The sequence below is a fragment of the Carassius auratus genome, chromosome 21, assembly GCF_003368295.1.
Source record: "Carassius auratus strain Wakin chromosome 21, ASM336829v1, whole genome shotgun sequence".
Classification (NCBI taxonomy): domain Eukaryota; kingdom Metazoa; phylum Chordata; class Actinopteri; order Cypriniformes; family Cyprinidae; genus Carassius; species Carassius auratus.
In genome coordinates, this window is record NC_039263.1 from 353,857 (window position 1) to 370,400 (window position 16,544).

At 37.3% G+C, this 16,544-nt stretch overlaps 3 protein-coding genes across 3 annotated transcripts in view; 1 reads left to right on the forward strand and 2 right to left on the reverse strand.

The window, feature by feature from the left end:
- The window catches only part of LOC113038131 (Krueppel-like factor 8), a 50,764-nt gene extending 43,415 nt beyond the window's left edge, over nt 1–7,349 (reverse strand). Inside the window, exon 1 of the mRNA XM_026195332.1 lies at nt 7,011–7,349. Within this exon, the coding sequence (XP_026051117.1) occupies nt 7,011–7,037 (27 nt within the window). The 5' untranslated portion in view covers nt 7,038–7,349. The remainder of the gene's footprint in view (nt 1–7,010) is intronic.
- Nucleotides 7,350–9,886: 2,537 nt separating this feature from the next.
- On the forward strand, nt 9,887–10,595 carry LOC113039155 (RNA-binding protein 41-like). Its single transcript, XM_026197053.1, has 2 exons — nt 9,887–10,228; nt 10,314–10,595. Exons 1-2 carry the CDS (start codon nt 10,048–10,050, stop codon nt 10,448–10,450), a joined length of 318 nt encoding a protein of 105 aa, XP_026052838.1. The 5' UTR covers nt 9,887–10,047; the 3' UTR covers nt 10,451–10,595.
- A 3,764-nt stretch (nt 10,596–14,359) lies between these two features.
- LOC113038132 (claudin-14-like) lies at nt 14,360–16,544 on the reverse strand. Its single transcript, XM_026195335.1, has 2 exons — nt 16,432–16,544; nt 14,360–15,264 (listed from the first exon to the last, which is right to left on the reverse strand). Exon 2 carries the CDS (start codon nt 15,204–15,206, stop codon nt 14,391–14,393), a length of 816 nt encoding a protein of 271 aa, XP_026051120.1. The 5' UTR covers nt 15,207–15,264; nt 16,432–16,544; the 3' UTR covers nt 14,360–14,390.

Here is a 16,544-nt window from a genome sequence, read left to right on the forward strand (position 1 = left end):
GGATCCTATCAAAGTCCTGTTTAACTTGGAAATATGTCACATTACGGGTGTAAAAAGGGTTGTGAGTTACTGCTTCAAAGCAGTGTTAAAAGTGGATGGCCAAAAACATAACCTTAAATTTGTCAACTTAGCTCACTAACTTAATACTGATGGCCTTTCAGTACTGTGTGCTCAGTCAGTGAGCTAAAAATGGGGGGATATTAGTATAAAATATAAACTTAACAGAAACCAAGATGACAAGAAACAGAACGGAATGAAGGGGCAGATGGTTATATTGAAGTCAATGGTCCTAAAATTGTCATTTTTCTGAGCTCAAGCTAGGCCTGGATTATTTCATTTAGTGAACTGTCATATCTACAGATGGCATAGAGGACTGATTCATTTGTAATTTCCTTGAGAATATATACAATTTCCTTTACTCAAGAATATAAAAAAGGCTTGAAACCCTTATAAAACCCCTCAGCATGGCAAATAATTTTGCTTCTTCTTATTAATGCTGTTCAGACGCATGCGATATGTTAAATGCTAAAACGTACAAAAATTTGAATGCATCTGTTTGAAGCTTGTCAATTAAACCCAAAATATCCTTTGTTTTTAATGCATTTAATGCAAAGGTATGCATTTAGGGTTGGGCGGATAGACAATGTCATCGTCCATCGCCGATAGCTGACAGACATCACTATGTTAAGCTAATCGTGATTCCTTTCCCCCAATCCACCGCATCCAAGTTCAGTGTTCTGAAAGGAAATGAAGTGTACTAAAGAAACCTATGAGATGGGAGGACATTTGTTAAATGCTTCGGGCATACCCTCCGATGTGGAAAACAGAAGATGAAATCACGGAATCCGGTCATAAAAACTGAATTCACAATTTAACGTGGAATGTCACGAAATACACAACACGGAATTTCCGAAAGGTAAAAACAATTGAATAAAATCACAAGGCTATTTTAAGAAAAAAAAAGCAATCAATTAAGCTGTCTTATGCATTCAAATAATTAGACATTCTAAAACATAATTTGGTAACATTAAAAAATATGGTGAGTAAAAATAAAACATTTCATAGGGTACTAAACGTAATGTTCGTTAGACTTTTATTACATTGATGCAATAACGTATAAGTTTCATGGTTTTAATTAATTAGACATGCTTTCTGATTAATAAACTTTAATTTAACTATTAAAAAAAGAGTCAAGAAAAATTAAAATGGAAAATTAAACCGAATCCAGTAAAATTTGTATGCATACACTGGGAAAGGTGCAAATTTTGCCATTAGGCACACTTAATTGTTTTTCTGAACTAATTATAGATAGATTAATTAGACATTTTATTTCTAATTAGAAACTAATTACAAAGTGGCCAACAAGTTGCCCAGCCAGCTGTTTTACAGTCAGAGAAGAAATGGAGGAGACAGCACAACAACAACAAAATATTGTTAATGCAACAACAATAAATGCCCGCATTGATTTAAATAAAAGGCATATTTTATTGCTCAGAACTTCTGGAGAGAAATAGCGCAGACACTGGACAAGTATTTGGTTGTGCATGCTATCTAATGGAATAAGTTGAAAGAATAGATGTATATGCTCAAAATTTCTTTAAAATAAGTGACAGTGAGACACGACTGGTCCCCTGCCAGTAGTAGTAAATTAATGAAGTTTGATTCCCAAAACTGTCCAATAAACAACAAGAAAAACTTCAGATCTACAGGTGTAATGTTGACCCAAGGGCCGTAGGGTGTAATAATATAAAAGGATTTAACACCTGACTAAGTGTGAGAGTCTTTTATGACCTTGTATTAGTGGATCATAAATGACAAGCTGGAGTGTCCCACCTTTATCTGTGTTCACACTCTGTATTCAGAATAAGGCCTAAACTGAAGGTGTCAGTGGCACAAGGTCCTATAACTAGCCTCTCTTCATAACTTCATAATGTGGTTAAAATTCTTGAGAATAGAGTGAAAATAATGGGCTTTTAAGAGGGACAATAGTCAAAAATGCATGCTATGTTGAGGCATTACACCATATTGTCGACTTACCTCAAACATCTAATGAGGAAGTGTCCTACTTCAAATGATATAGAATCAAGCTTATACAAAACAGAACACAGACTTATTTGTGTTGAACATTTGGAGCTAAGCTTTAGGACAGGTTAAGGGTGTAACGCTGAAGTGCAGTCAATAACACGAGAGGCGATTTAAGAAAGGGAGTGAGAGGAACTGCTAGGCGTGCACCACTGCCACCCTGCAAAAACACAACCTCAGTCACACCCAGGGCCGACTGCACCCTTCTCCTAAAAATAACTGTGCTCAAGGACAGTGGCAGTCCCTAACTGTCTCAACTCCTAAAAACAGATGCACTTTACATCACCCCCAGCTAGTTGGCTTGATTAGACTGCCAATGGATGCCTCAACCTATAACACCCTCCTGAAGCGATGTCACCCTGATAAAACCCAAAAGCTGATACCCACTGTGGATAGCTGAGTGTTTAACCACTTTGATCAAAGTTTGTCCATAGATGTTAATGATTACCAGCTGTCTGGCACACCCAGAGCACTCTCTGTTCCTCCAATGATAATGCCTCAGTCCACTCACCTCCCTGACTCGGTCAATAACAACTCATGCAGGAGACTCTGCTCCCAAGAATGATTTCAGGTGCAGAATATGCCATATTAAAGGTAAAGGTGGTATAAAATTACATTGATTAGGTCTAACAGGTAGCTCTACAGAGGTAATGTAGACTTAAAGATGCAACAGACCTCAGTCACGTTAGACATCACATTGAATTTAATGTGAGTGAAATGAGGTTGTATGGGGTATAAAGAAATATCTTTTTTTTTTTTTTTCACACTTTTTTTCATAGTTTTGCTGGTCCTGTGACTTATAGTCAGGTGCGACTTATCAAAATTAATTTGACATGAACCGAGAGAAATTTACCAAAATGAATAGTCCAGTGCAACTTATATATATTTTTTTCCTCATCATGACGTAGTTTTGGACTGATGCGACTTATACTACGGTGCGACTTATAGTCCGAAAAATATGGTATTCACTTTTATGGAGGCAGAAAAACAAAGTTCATTAAGACCCGTGGGATTGCTTGTGATAAAGATTTAAATGCAAAAGTCACAAGACTGTTTCTGTCTGTGGTGTTTTAATTTTAAATATTTTAACAAGTAGGCAAATTATTGTGTTTAAATGTTTTGCCGCTTGCTTGAGCAGCTTATTATACAAACATAGAAATAAAATGCATGAATAATGCATTTATATTTGTTTATATTTATTGAGTTTAAACTAATGTCTATAACTATGAAAGATTGTTACTGTTCTGTGATAAAAGACTCACAATGCTAAAAAAAAGAAGATTATATACATACATATATATAATTTTTTTTTTATATGATATGAAATCAAAACAATGAACAAATGTTGTGTTTGTGGACTAAACTGATGTGGATCAGTAGCGGACTGCAAACGTGTCCTGTGTGAAAGCACAATGAGTCCGTGCTTCAGACTGCATATGCACTGCAGACAGAGTATGTGTGAAACAGGCGTTACAGGGAAGATGGATGCTGCAGAACTAGTAGAACATGATAAAGAAGAACTTCTGCCAAAAAGAGGAGCCTGGTCTGTTGTTTGGAGGGTTTTTGGTTTCCAAAAATCCAACGTCAACCAAACAACCATTTTATGCAAGTGCTGTCGGGCTAAAAGCGCGTCTTGGAATATCAACCAGCAGAAAAAGGATTGTACACCTAATTACGCATGAAAAAAAAAAAAAAGTGTCATAAATATTCAATTCAAGTTTATTTGTATAGCGCTTTTTACAAAACAAATCGTTACAAATCGTTATAAATAGGAAAACCGGCATAATTTCGAAAAAGAACATGATATAATTTTTGTTCAAACCGCCCAGCACTAATTACTAGTATCAGCTCAACTCGACTCGGCTCACTTTTCGCTCCATTTTCCATTGCAGATAGTACCTCCACAATAGTACCTGGTCATCATAGGGACGCCGCAGGAAACTGTCTTGATGTAATCTTCTATGCGACACACACCCGCTACCCACACACACAGGACAATGGAGGAAATCGAGTCTATGCTGTTTTTGATCCTGTAGATGTGACTGTTTCTCACAGCTAGAAGACAAACGTTGTTTCTGGAGGCTGAGGGCAGCAAAACGAAACACTGCTGGCGGGGTTATTCAAGATACTCCGTCTGGTGCATGCAATGATGACGCAGTGAATAGTGACAGTTCTCTCTGACCAATCAGCAGTCTGCTTAAGGTTTCAAGTCACATTTTAGTATCGCCTCAACTCGTTCAGAACCTTGCTGGAGGTCATACGAAAAAAAGTACCTGGAAGCAGGTACAGGTACAACTTTTACACAGTGGAAAACCAAACAAAGGCGAGTCGAGTCGAGCTGGTACTGTGTAGTGAAAAACGCCAATAGATAACGTCAGAGGCATCTTACCTGGGCTAAGGAGAAGAACTGGACCCATTGGTCCAAAGTCCTCTTTTCAGATGAGAGCAAGTTTTGTATTTCATTTGTAAACCAAGGTCCTAGAGTCAGAAGGAAAGGGTGGAGAAGCTCATAGACCAAGTTGCTTGAATTCCAGTATTAAGTTTTTCCACAGTCTGTGATGATTTGGGGTGCAATGTCATCTGCTGGTGTTGGTCCATTGTGTTTTTTGAAAACCAAAGTCACTGCACGCATTTACCAAGAAATTTTGGAGCACTTCATGCTTCCTTCTGCTGACCAGCTTTGTGAAGATGCCGATTTCAATTTCCAGCAGGATTTGGCACCTGCCCACACTGCCAAAAGCACCAGAAGTTGGTTAAATTACCATGCTGTTGGTGTGCTTGAATGGCCAGCAAACTCACCAGACCTGAACCCCAGAGAAAATATAAGAGGTATTGTCCAAAGGAAGATGAAAAACAAGAGACCAAACAATGCAGATGAGCTGAAGGCCACTGTCAAAGAAACCTGGCCTTCCATACCACCTCAGCAGTGCAGCATACTGATCACCTCCATGCCACACTGAATTATAGCAAAAGGAGCCCCTACCAAATATTGAGTAAATGTACAGTAAATGAACATACTTTCCAAAAGACCGACAATTCACAAAAAAAAATATATATATTATTGGTCTTACGAAGTATTATAATTTATTGAGATAGTGACTTGGTGGGTTTTTGTAAAATGTGAGCCAAAATTAGAGCGCTGATATATATCGGCAGAGACAATTTATGAGAGACATCCCATTTCCTCAATCCTCAATACAACTATATAAGGAAAAGCCGTAATGGCAAAGATGGCAGCTGTATGCACATGTCCCGCCCCTCCAGCTGGAAAGCCAATCTTCTGCTTTTAACAGTCAAGGCGGGAAACATTTAAGCCTATCGTCTGGTTCCACTGATGTATGCGCAGTTGAGGAACCCTTGCGCATGCATAGTATCTAATGGGGAAAAAGGCGTTTTAAACCTTATTTTGATGCAAAGTCATCAAACTTTTTCTGCGATTTTCATCATATTTTACTGCCGTTTCTATACACGCAGTTTTTATGTCCAGTGAAAAGTGCAGTTCTGACTCTCTGCCCACTCATTTAGGTAGGACCCTGGTCTTGTTAGTCTGAAATAGCTGCCGGGAGGCGTTGCCAAGATGGCGGCCGAGTGGCACGACTTGCCTAAAAGGACTTTGATATCGGCCAATGATTAATGTGCATCTCGTCAGTAAAGCCGGTTATCTAATCAGCGGTAAATACCATCAGGTGTGTGACTTCACATAGAGCAGCTGTTACTACACGGAGTCATTGGTAACTGACAAGCTGCGCAAATCAGTGGTGATAAGCCAAAATCATCACAATTAAAAGAACCAAAGACCTAAACTACTTCAGTCTGTTTGCATTGGATTTATTTAATACACAAGTTTCACAATTTGAGTTGAATTATTGAAATATATAAACTTTTCAGCGACATTCTAATTTATTGAGAAGCACCTGTGTGTGTGTGTGTGTGTGTGTGTGTGGATTACACACTCGGTCCATTCCTTATGAATATCTATGTTTCTGAATAATAAGTGTTGTCTGGGCCTTTGTCGTATAACTGACAGTTCATTCTGTAAATCTTTATGAAATACAACCAACTGACAAAACAAATTACAAAATATCCCCTTCAGATTGAAGACCCCTTTGCTATATGCTGTGTTCACACTGATCATCCTGTTAGGTCTTATTTTGTGACAGTGACAAGCTGACCATACATATACACATGCAGCTGTCTCTCGATATCAGTGTAACCCATTTAAAAGTTCTAGTACATACTTCTGTGCAGCAAAAACCAATACAGTTTCAAATACACTACAACTGTGACCCCCTTCTTCCTTGGCATCATGGGATGTTCATGACAGTTTTCAGTAGCCTCCAGTCCTAAACAAGCTGCAGTCTCATGTTAAACAGTGCACTGCCAACAACACATTGATATTTTAGCTCGTAACAACTGAAAGATGGTTTGAAAAAAGGCAATAGCAGACAGCATCACTGGGCAGCAACAACATAAGAGAATTTCTCCATCCCATTCAAATACAAGGCTGCTGTCCCTTTAAGAAAGCAGATAAGATGGTGTCTCTCCAGCGAGCTGCATTCGGCGCGCTTCCTTCCTGCCCTCTCCGCTTTAAAACAGCACTGCAGATAAGCGACGGCTCTGACAGATGTGCCACACACCGACTTTGTCACAAGTTGCACAAGTATTTCAAATGCACCAACGATATCGTTAGGAGGCTTTCGGATAAGCACGGGCTCAGAGCCGCAAGCACAGGAGTGAAGTAATCACCCAGCAGCTCAGATATTATCGGCTCATTACGGTTAGCGGCGAGCAAACCGAAACCGGGTGACACTCTCATAGATGAGGAACTCAGGCGGAGTCCTACAGAATGGAAATCGGACAGCGACAGCCGTCAAAGGCAACCGGCTGCGCTGCCAAATGAGTCGATAGCGAACCATAAACGGACTTACTTTTTTGTTCCGAGTCTCCGTGTGCATCTCGGTATCTAAGCGGCGGTGAAGGGGTGGAGTGGAGGGGGGTCGATCGGATCGGGCGGGTGATATTTGAATAACAGTGAGCTCGATGGCAGTGTTTCCACCTCAGTATTAGAAGAGAAAGGTGCGCTCGTTGCCTCGGCGGATCACAGAAAACATATCCCCGGCGTCGAGAAATAAACCCTCTTTCCGTCGCCCCAGTCGTCTTTCAGTGTGTGTTTGTTGCCGTGTTTCAGGGTTGGGCTCGAGCTGTGAGTCTCTCCTCCGCCTCTCCCTGCTGCTGACCCCACCCTGCGTCCCCACCCCTTCACTGTGTCAATCACAGCCTGTGTGTATGTGTGTGTGTGTGTGCAGCCCAAACCAGCAGCGGCGCCACCGCGATAATACACCTCAGAATCATTATCACCTAACCTGATGACGTCCTGATGATTCAACCGGATGCTCAGAGCTGAACTATTGTGGTCTTTTTGCATGAGTTAGCGGTGATGCCCCATATGTGCATTCATTGTTTGCCTTGACTTTGGCTTGTAACTGAGAATGGAAGATTATTTAGCTATAGTTTGGAGACAAAAATGGCCATAATGTAAGCTAAAGCATACAAAAACTTTATTAAGGGCCCCATGAGTGTTTTTTTTTTTTTTGTCTAAAATGCAGAGCCTTTCATATAGTTAGCTGCATAAACACAAGAGTCTATAGCAAGAGTTTTCAAACTGGGGTCCAGAAGGCCACAAAGGGATCTTTGAAAAGTAAACATAAGAAATTAACAGTCACTGTATGTGACGTGGTTACAGTTTCATTCTGCATCTGTGGAAATGAGGAGATTAACAGTGATTATTAAATTAAACCTAAAACCTTAAAATAAAGTTAACCTAAAACCAAATAATAAAGATCACTTTTTTGAAAAATGTCATATAAATATTATACTAGTATCACAATATTAATGAGTCCCTTACAAAAGGATCACTATTTGGGGGTTATTTGCATTAAAAAAATACATGATCATGCCCCTGCATTTTAAAAATGTGCATTGATTCATTTTCCTCATTTATATTTCCCCTCATGATTGAAAGTTATTGTACACAATTATCAATAATAATCGAGTATTGATGAATAATACTTCTTTGGAGAGGACTGTATTGTCTTTTCCCCAGGTTTCAACTACATTTCCCATAATCCTTTCAAACTACACTTCCTATGATAACCGGAAGCCTCCGCACAATGGGAAATATGAAGCTGTAAGGGACAAATCTGTTATACGAGACCATTCAAAGAGTTTTTATCAAATTACTTACATTTTCACGAAATGGGATGGCTACATAATGTACAGGTTTCTATGGAGTTAATATATATATATATATATATATATATATATATATATATATATATAATGTATGTATGTGTGTGTGTGAGTGTGTGTGTGTGTGTGTATATATATATATATATATATATATATATATATATACAGTACAGACCAAAGTTTGGACACACCTTCTCACTCAAAGAGTTTTATTTATTTTCATGACTGAAAATTGTAGATTCACACTGAAGGCTATGAATTAATTGACACATGTGGAATTATATATGGAATTATATACATAACAAAAAAAGTTTGAAACAACTGAAAATATGTCATATTCTAGGTTCTTCAAAGTAGCCACCTTTTGCTTTGATTACTGCTTTGCACACTCTTGACATTCTCTTGATGAGCTTCAATAGGTAGTCACCTGAAATGGTCTTCCAACAGTCTTGAAGGAGTTCCTCGAGAGATGCTTAGCACTTGCTGGCCCTTTTGCCTTCAGTCTGCAGTCCAGTTCACCCCTAAACCATCTCGATTGGGTTCAGGTCCGGTAACTGTGGAGAAGCCAGTGAGAAGCCTAATTTGTCTATTGATTTAAATTACAGCTCCCATGATCATTTTAGTCGATGCGTCCTTCCTGCTGAAACAGGAAGTGAGGTCATAGTGTAAACATGAACCGGTAATGGAGGATTGAAAGATGTTTTTGATGGTTTAATGTTTGATTTGGATCTGAAACTACTTTCATATTAAACGATGACCGCATTCTGGCACAGAAAGACTTATTGCTTCAGTGGCATATAATAGGGTGACCATATTTTAGTTTTCCAGAAAGATGACAGTAGAGGGTGGGGACAAGGGCAGGGCTCCGCCTAACAGTAGCAAGGTTCTTGTTTTTTTGTTTGTTTGTTTGCTTGCTTGCTTATTTAGTTTTTATAATTTTTATAATATAATATTATAATTTTTTTGTTTTTATAATAAAGAATAGAAAAAGAATAGGGAATGCTAGTGTTAGATGGTCATTTTTAAATAAAATAAAAAGTCAATAGAATAGAAAAATAATAAATAATGCCAGTGTTAGAAGGTCATAATTTATAATAAATAAAATAAAAAATAAGTAGAAATAATAGAAAATGCTAGCCTTGGGGGGCTTTATTTTTTATAAATAAAACAAGTTAGAATAGAAATAAAATAGAGAGTGATAATATTAGCGGGTCAAGTTTTTTATTAATTTTAAAAAGCAGATACAATTAGAAGTAGCATTAGAATAGAGAGTGCTAGAGTTAGAAGGTCAAATGAAGATGAAAGAAATGTGTTTTCAGCCGTTTCTTGAAAATATTAAGGACTCTGCTGTTTGGATTGAGTTGGGCAGGTCATTCCACCAGAAGGAAACAGTTCATGTAAATGTCCATGAAAGTTTTATCATGGGTAGAATGCAAAAAGTTTCAATACAAGCACTTCAGTCAAATAGTGTTTGCTGCTCAACAGATCCTGAGCTCACTGAAAAATATCTGATCTTGTAAGATGTGCTTCCTTTATGTTTGATCGCGAAATTGAAAGTGAAAGTAAACAGGGCAAACGCTCTTTAAAAAATATTAAAATATTTTAAAAGCTTCCTGATGCAACAAAGTTATATACAATATTAGAATGTTTAAAGGAGTGGACACGAAAGTCGCAGGAGTGAAACACATGTTGCGGGAGCAGGCGTCGATGATCTAGATGAGATTCATAGAGCGTCTGCAGTCCATCCGGGACAAAATATCAGCACGTGCAGAGCTGCTGACCAGACCACAGTGTTTCTCAAGCAGTCAGCCACTTTCCCGTGGGGAGATGGATATTGAAAAGGCTCTTTTTCAAAGCAGTGACCTCTACAGCTTCCTCACTGCCCTTTACCATAGAGGTTCAGCGAAAACAGTAATACTAAGTAGTTTTACCTTCAGGCAGTTTTCGTTCCTGTTTGAAACCTTGCTCTTTTCTATCCACAGAGGAAGAGTCACCAGTCAGCCAGCAGGGGGCTACATTCACCAGCGCAATGGACCATTTCTATAAAGACTTTCCTGAAGACTACAAAAACATTTTTGCTGATATTTCAGAGGCTTATCTGAAACAAAAATTTCACTGACATCCAGTGTAAATCACCAAGCCTTAAAACAGACCAAATCACAAACTCACAGTCCATGATTCCAGCCCAAACAAAGACTGGGAACCAAGCCCTTTGTCTGACACTGTCAACCAACCTCAGTCTCAAGAAAAATGCGTTATACCTATGAAAGTGACATTAAACCAGTCCACTGGCACACTAAGTGCAGCTTCTGCCCAAGGCCACGGTGAGCCTGTTACTGCAAGTGGAAGGATGGAGGAAATTTCAGATGAAGAGATAGAGAACAAAGGAGAGGCTGAAGAAAGTATAGGGAATATTCCACGATTTATTATCTTCCAGAGAGGAGAGCCATCTAATGTAAGTGTGGATAACAGCAACATGACTGCTTTAGAAATGTTACAAAATGTCTATGAAAGAAATAACGCATTAGTATGATATCTGTATAATATAATATTATATAATATAGCACAATAAGTAAAAGTTGGTTTGTATCATATCATGTTATGTCATATCATATACAATATTCTTCAAATGTTTGGGGTCCATAAGCTTTTTAAACTAGTTTATTAGTGCCATCAAAGCTCCTTTTTTATAAAAATAAAGGTAAATGGTAATATTATTCCAGTACTGTGGTGGCAAAGCTGAGTTGTCAGCATCATTATTCCAGTCTTCAGTGTCACATGATCTGTCTAATATGCTGATTTGGTGCTCAAGAAACATTTCTTCTTACAGTTGTGCTGCCTAATATTTTTCTTTGATGAACTGCATTAGTTTGAAATGGAAATCTTTTGTAATGGCATAAGCCTTTACTGTCACTTTTGATCAATTGATAGCATCATTAGAAAATAAAATGTATTCATTTGTTTAAAAAATATATCGTATTGACACCAATTAATATATTTCTAAACATATATATTCTAGGCAAACATTCATTTCTCTCTCCGTCTTGTGTGTCTATGAGTGTGTAAAGAACATGAGTCCACTGACATCGCTGGTTTCTCTCTTTTCGAGGTTTCAGAAAGATGACACACAGCCCATTCTGTATCGTTTGCTGAGTGGCCCACGCAAGGGCCAAGCTTTCATTACATTCTCTGATAAGAGAAAGAGATTACAAAAGTTGTGCATTATTATCTCCCATAACAAGCATAGGGCATTAAATTCAATTTGCCGGGCCGCAGGACATTACACCATTTCTACAGTTTAAAGTGAATAGCACATCAAAACAACAGATCTCTACACACCACAAGCATTTAGTCTTCGGTTGTCATGATCTTTCAGTGCTATATCCTATATGTAGAGTCAAACATTCATCATTCGAGCCCTTTCTGCTCCATGCGCATTACTTCTCTGTTCTCTCCGACATAAAGTGGCAGTAGAACTACATATGACATGTTTATTTTAAGTTGCAGAAACACAATGAGCAGCAAAATAGTTTTTTGCTAAAACGAGAATGCAGCAAACAGTTATTTTGATCTGTCAGACATATATGACTTTTTCTTTTACAAAGTAGTGCTGCTGCCTAAAAAGTAATTTGTAACTATTCTCAAAAAAAAGAACGAAACATCCTGCAATGAGAAACCTGCCTAGCTGTATTTGATATTTTGTAAATAATATTGTAAATGATTAGTTTCATATGCTAATTATTTCGAAATAAAATTTCTGACAGAGTTCCCAAAACAAGCATTTCAAGATAATTTTAATTCTTCTATTCACCACCAGATGTCACCATTTCTCCATTACTGCATTACTGAATACAAGATGACAAAACCGCTTGGTAGACGTCATGTCCTGAGCCATGAATGTACAGTGTGTACAGTGTGTAGGCATATATATATATATATATATATATATATATATATATATATATATATATATATATATATATATATATATATATATATATATATATATATAATTATTATTATTATTATTTCATTATTGTTCTAAAAGACATTCCAGGATGATTCTACAATCGCCAGCAGCAGTACAGCAACGCTGTAAACTAGCTCTGCTGTTTGCTTGTCTGTAAGTTTAACCTCTGCTTTTCTGATATATAAACAAGGTTGTGCTCAAAGTCAATGAACCCTATGTGTACAGGACCACCAATTACATTTCAATGTGATGTCTTTCCCACCTAGTTACACATTAAAATGAAGTTAAAATCAATGCAGTCGAGTTTCAGCTGGAGTGCTTCAAGTGCCTTCACTGTAAATCATTTGTTTAAATGATAAGGTCACCTCAACATAAACAAGTTACACACAACATATTGCTTTGAATGTGGTTGCCTGCACAGAAAGTCTACAAGGAAATTTTGGGGTTCTTAGTGAATCAAAATGTACCAATTTGTTGTGTGTACAAATGCTTGAGTAGGATTAGCAAGGACTACCATTCAATCATGAGCTCAGCCCACCCTAATGAAATCACTGCTGGCACCCACATTCATAAAAAGCAATCCCAAAATTCCATTCAACATTCAGTTCTTTATTTTGTATTATGATGCACATGAGCAGAAAAAAATAACTTTCATGCTATTTGACATGCATTCATTATGAATGCAGTATATTATTTATGATTTTATTACTAGCTATTACTTTGAAAAAAAATTATGTAATTATATTCTTTTCAAAATTGGTAGTAAAATTCACAATTAGTTACAAAAAATGTCACTATATTAAACGTGATTTTTTTTAAATGTAGTATTTCCTAGTAAAACACTACATACTTTTTACAACTTTTCTTTTTTCTTTTTTTACTTTTCTTAGTGTACAATTGACATTTGTCATTTGAAAAATAAATATGACATAATGCTGGACCATTTAAAATGAACACCTGAAGAAAAAAAAATGGTGACAATTTACAGGATCCAAGATTTTTAATTTCCTTCACACACATTTAATTTGAACTAAAAGTTTTAACTAAAAGAGCTAAAAGATTTAAAATGATTATTCATTTGTATATTTTAAATGCCACGGAAATGTGATCATTCTTGTGTGAGCTAAACTTGTTTCTTTTGTAAAAGCCTTCCCCTTAACACACTGAAAATTTTATAAAATATTAATTGAAAAATATTTTTCTGTTACATGTTTTCTCACTATTATATTTTCCGCTTCTTAGCTTTAGGGATTGTCTTGTTTATTTACTATTTTCAAATGTATGTATTTTTCTCACTCACTGGCAGGCTCCTGATGGGTCCCCAGACCTCGGTTAAAAACTGCCAGAGACCAGCATGCTTTTCTTGGAACTCACAACTACAAAGAATTCCAGAAGTCTCTGTCATCTTAATTGATCAAAACACACCCTTCTACATTTTTACTGTAAAATATAAAGATGCTTGGATAATTAACCAGATCATTGCTTATTTATGATGGTGCTTCCCAGGGAGGGAGGAAGACAGTGTTTTTAGCTGCTAGCCTTTCTGAGATGTTTACTGTGTCTGTGGAGTAGAACAAAAATAGAAGGCTAATGAACAACTCAAATCTTTATTCAGAAAGTGAATATGATCATTTAGTGTTCAAACTGAGTGCATATAAATTCAATAACAAATTAAAGATTACAGTAATTAAAAAAAATTAAAACAATGTTAATAAAAAACAATTACATTGCAAAATACTATGTGTGAATACAAAAACAGTTCAAAATTTTAAGTGCACTTAACAAGGTTAACATTATCACAGAGCAGATGAAAAGTCAATGTCAAATATTAGCCTTTCATATTTATTCTGTCGATCTATAGTGAAAGCCATTTTGATGTTTAGTTAGAATTTTTGAACAACAATGTCTGTTGACAAAAGAAACCAAAAGCTACTCATATTCTATTCAATCCAACACATTTGCTCTTTCTCTGGCAGTGTGTCCATTCCTCTTGCACCTTAATTCAACATCTCGCTTAATATGTGAAAGAGTCTTTCAACAGTCCTGGTGTTTTTAGAAAAAAATGGTATAGAACGACTAATACAAATCCTCAAACGTAGCCTGTGGCGTCATACCCAGCTGCTGTGTTCTGCCGAGCCGATTTCCTGGAGTCCTGAGCTGGCATGCTGGAGTGGGTACCAATGCTTATATGGCTGTTAAGGGTCTGGTTCTTGTTGGCAAGGTTGGGGCTTGTGGTTGAATTTAGCGTGGCTGGATGGTAGGACATCAAATGGGACGGTCCACGTGGTCCGGTGCGGTCAGGGTAGGGGTAATGTCTTTTGGTTCCCCTGCTACCATCAAAATCGTCACAACATGATGCACTCAAGAGCCCTCCACCTAGCATGGATGATAGTGAGGAAGCCAAGCCCACATATAGGCAGTCACCTATCTCAAACTTTAGCGTGGGCGGCATGTTCTGCATGTTGAAGGTCTGCACCACCTCGTGGGTATTCCAAGACACGGGGATCAATGACAAGAGCCCTGCCAGGAGGAAAAGGAAACCACCTACCCCAGCCACCTTGCTCTTGACTGCAGAGCCATCTATGCAGACAGTGCACTGCATGCCGACAGTGGATACCGCGCAGGCCATGACGGAAATGATGGAGGAGATGACCATCATGGCTCTGGCTGCTTGTAGATCAGTGGTGAGCCCCAGAAGCGTGTTGTAGGTCTCACACTGGAAGACTCCAGTGCTCTGGTAGACACACTCCATCCACAGCCCTTTCATGCTCTCTACCGCCGTCACGATGTTGGAACCGACGTGTGCGGACCTTGCCCAATATGGCAGGAGAGTGGCTACAAAGGTCCCGAGCATGCCAAAGAGGCCAAAAAAGAAACCCATCAACTCCAGCGCTGCTATCGCCATGTCGCCGGCTGGATGAATGTGTTCTCCAAGATAAAAATAAAAACCTTCCGGTTGATTACTGTAAGGGAAAATAATAAACACGTTAACTAAATAAATCTATTTTTTTGTCTCAGCTGAAGCAGTCCGTTTATGAAAAAAGTGTGCTAAATAATATTCAAAGTATATTTGAAAAAAAAGATACAGATAACATATTTAAGAATAAAATGCCATTTTCATGACATGTGTAACTTAAAGCGTTTCTCCACCCCAAAATATGCAAATGAAACAAAAATAACAACTTTATTCAACAATTCCTTTGTCAACAGTCTCCTCTGTTTCTCTCGCCACACCGTTTTGGAGAATATGAACTGACGTAGGCAGCTCGTGCTCTTCTGTGTCAGTCGCACCACAAGGATACGTTTTCTACATATATTTACGCTTTGATTTGAAAGAAAACAGCGCGACTGACACAGAAGAGCGTAATGCTTTTCATACTTTTCTAGACCTTGACAGTGTATTTTTCTTGGCACTCTATGGGACAGTCTCAAGCCTCCCTATTTTCATCCAAAGTATCTTAAATTGTGTTCTGAAGATGAATGAAGCTTTTACGGGTTTGGAACGACATGGGGGTAAGTGATTCATGACAAAATTATCATTTTGGGGTGGAGTATCCCTTTAAGTAAACTTTTAGAAAGTGCACTTTGTAATCATGTCAAATGTAAAAGTTTTACTTTAAGTACATTACATGCAATTAATTGCAACATCATTACAACTGTGTAATTACAAATATATAAGAATACAAAAAACACGATTTTCAACAGAAATTACATTAAAGTACCTTTTTGTTTACCATAAACTCTGTCAGTACATTCGGCTGTACACGTTAACCATATATATATATATATATATATATATATATATACATATATATATATATATATATATATATATATATATATATATATATATATATATGGTTCCACTGTCCTCATTTGTAAGTCGCTTTGGATAAAAGCGTCTGCTAAATGAATAAATGTAAATGTAAATATATACAAATTATGTATAAAGCTGTACTTTAGTCCTAGCTATGTTTCAAAAGTTAAAATTTAAGAAACAACATTATCTAATTTATATTTAATTCAATTATAATTTTATTATTATTATTTTTTTTTTTTTTTTTTATTACTCCTTTTTAAAAAGCTAAATTATAATTCTTCTTCTTCACAAGAGGGGCAAGAGTACTTACACTGCATATGTTAATGAGTGAGATGTTTCCAGTAGTTCTTGTGTTCCCACAGTCCCTCTGTTTGTGCTCCTACCATCTCTGTTGCTCTGTAGATATTTGGAGCTGCCCTTGTC

Excerpts from the sequence above, each read along its gene's own strand:
- LOC113039155 (XM_026197053.1), top strand. The coding sequence starts at position 10,048 with ATGAGATTCATAGAGCGTCTGCAGTCCATCCGGGACAAAATATCAGCA. Across the intron at positions 10,229-10,313 it reads CACTGCCCTTTACCATAGAG|AGGAAGAGTCACCAGTCAGC; the intron begins GTTCAGCGAAAA and ends TTCTATCCACAG.
- LOC113038132 (XM_026195335.1), bottom strand. The coding sequence starts at position 15,206 with ATGGCGATAGCAGCGCTGGAGTTGATGGGTTTCTTTTTTGGCCTCTTT.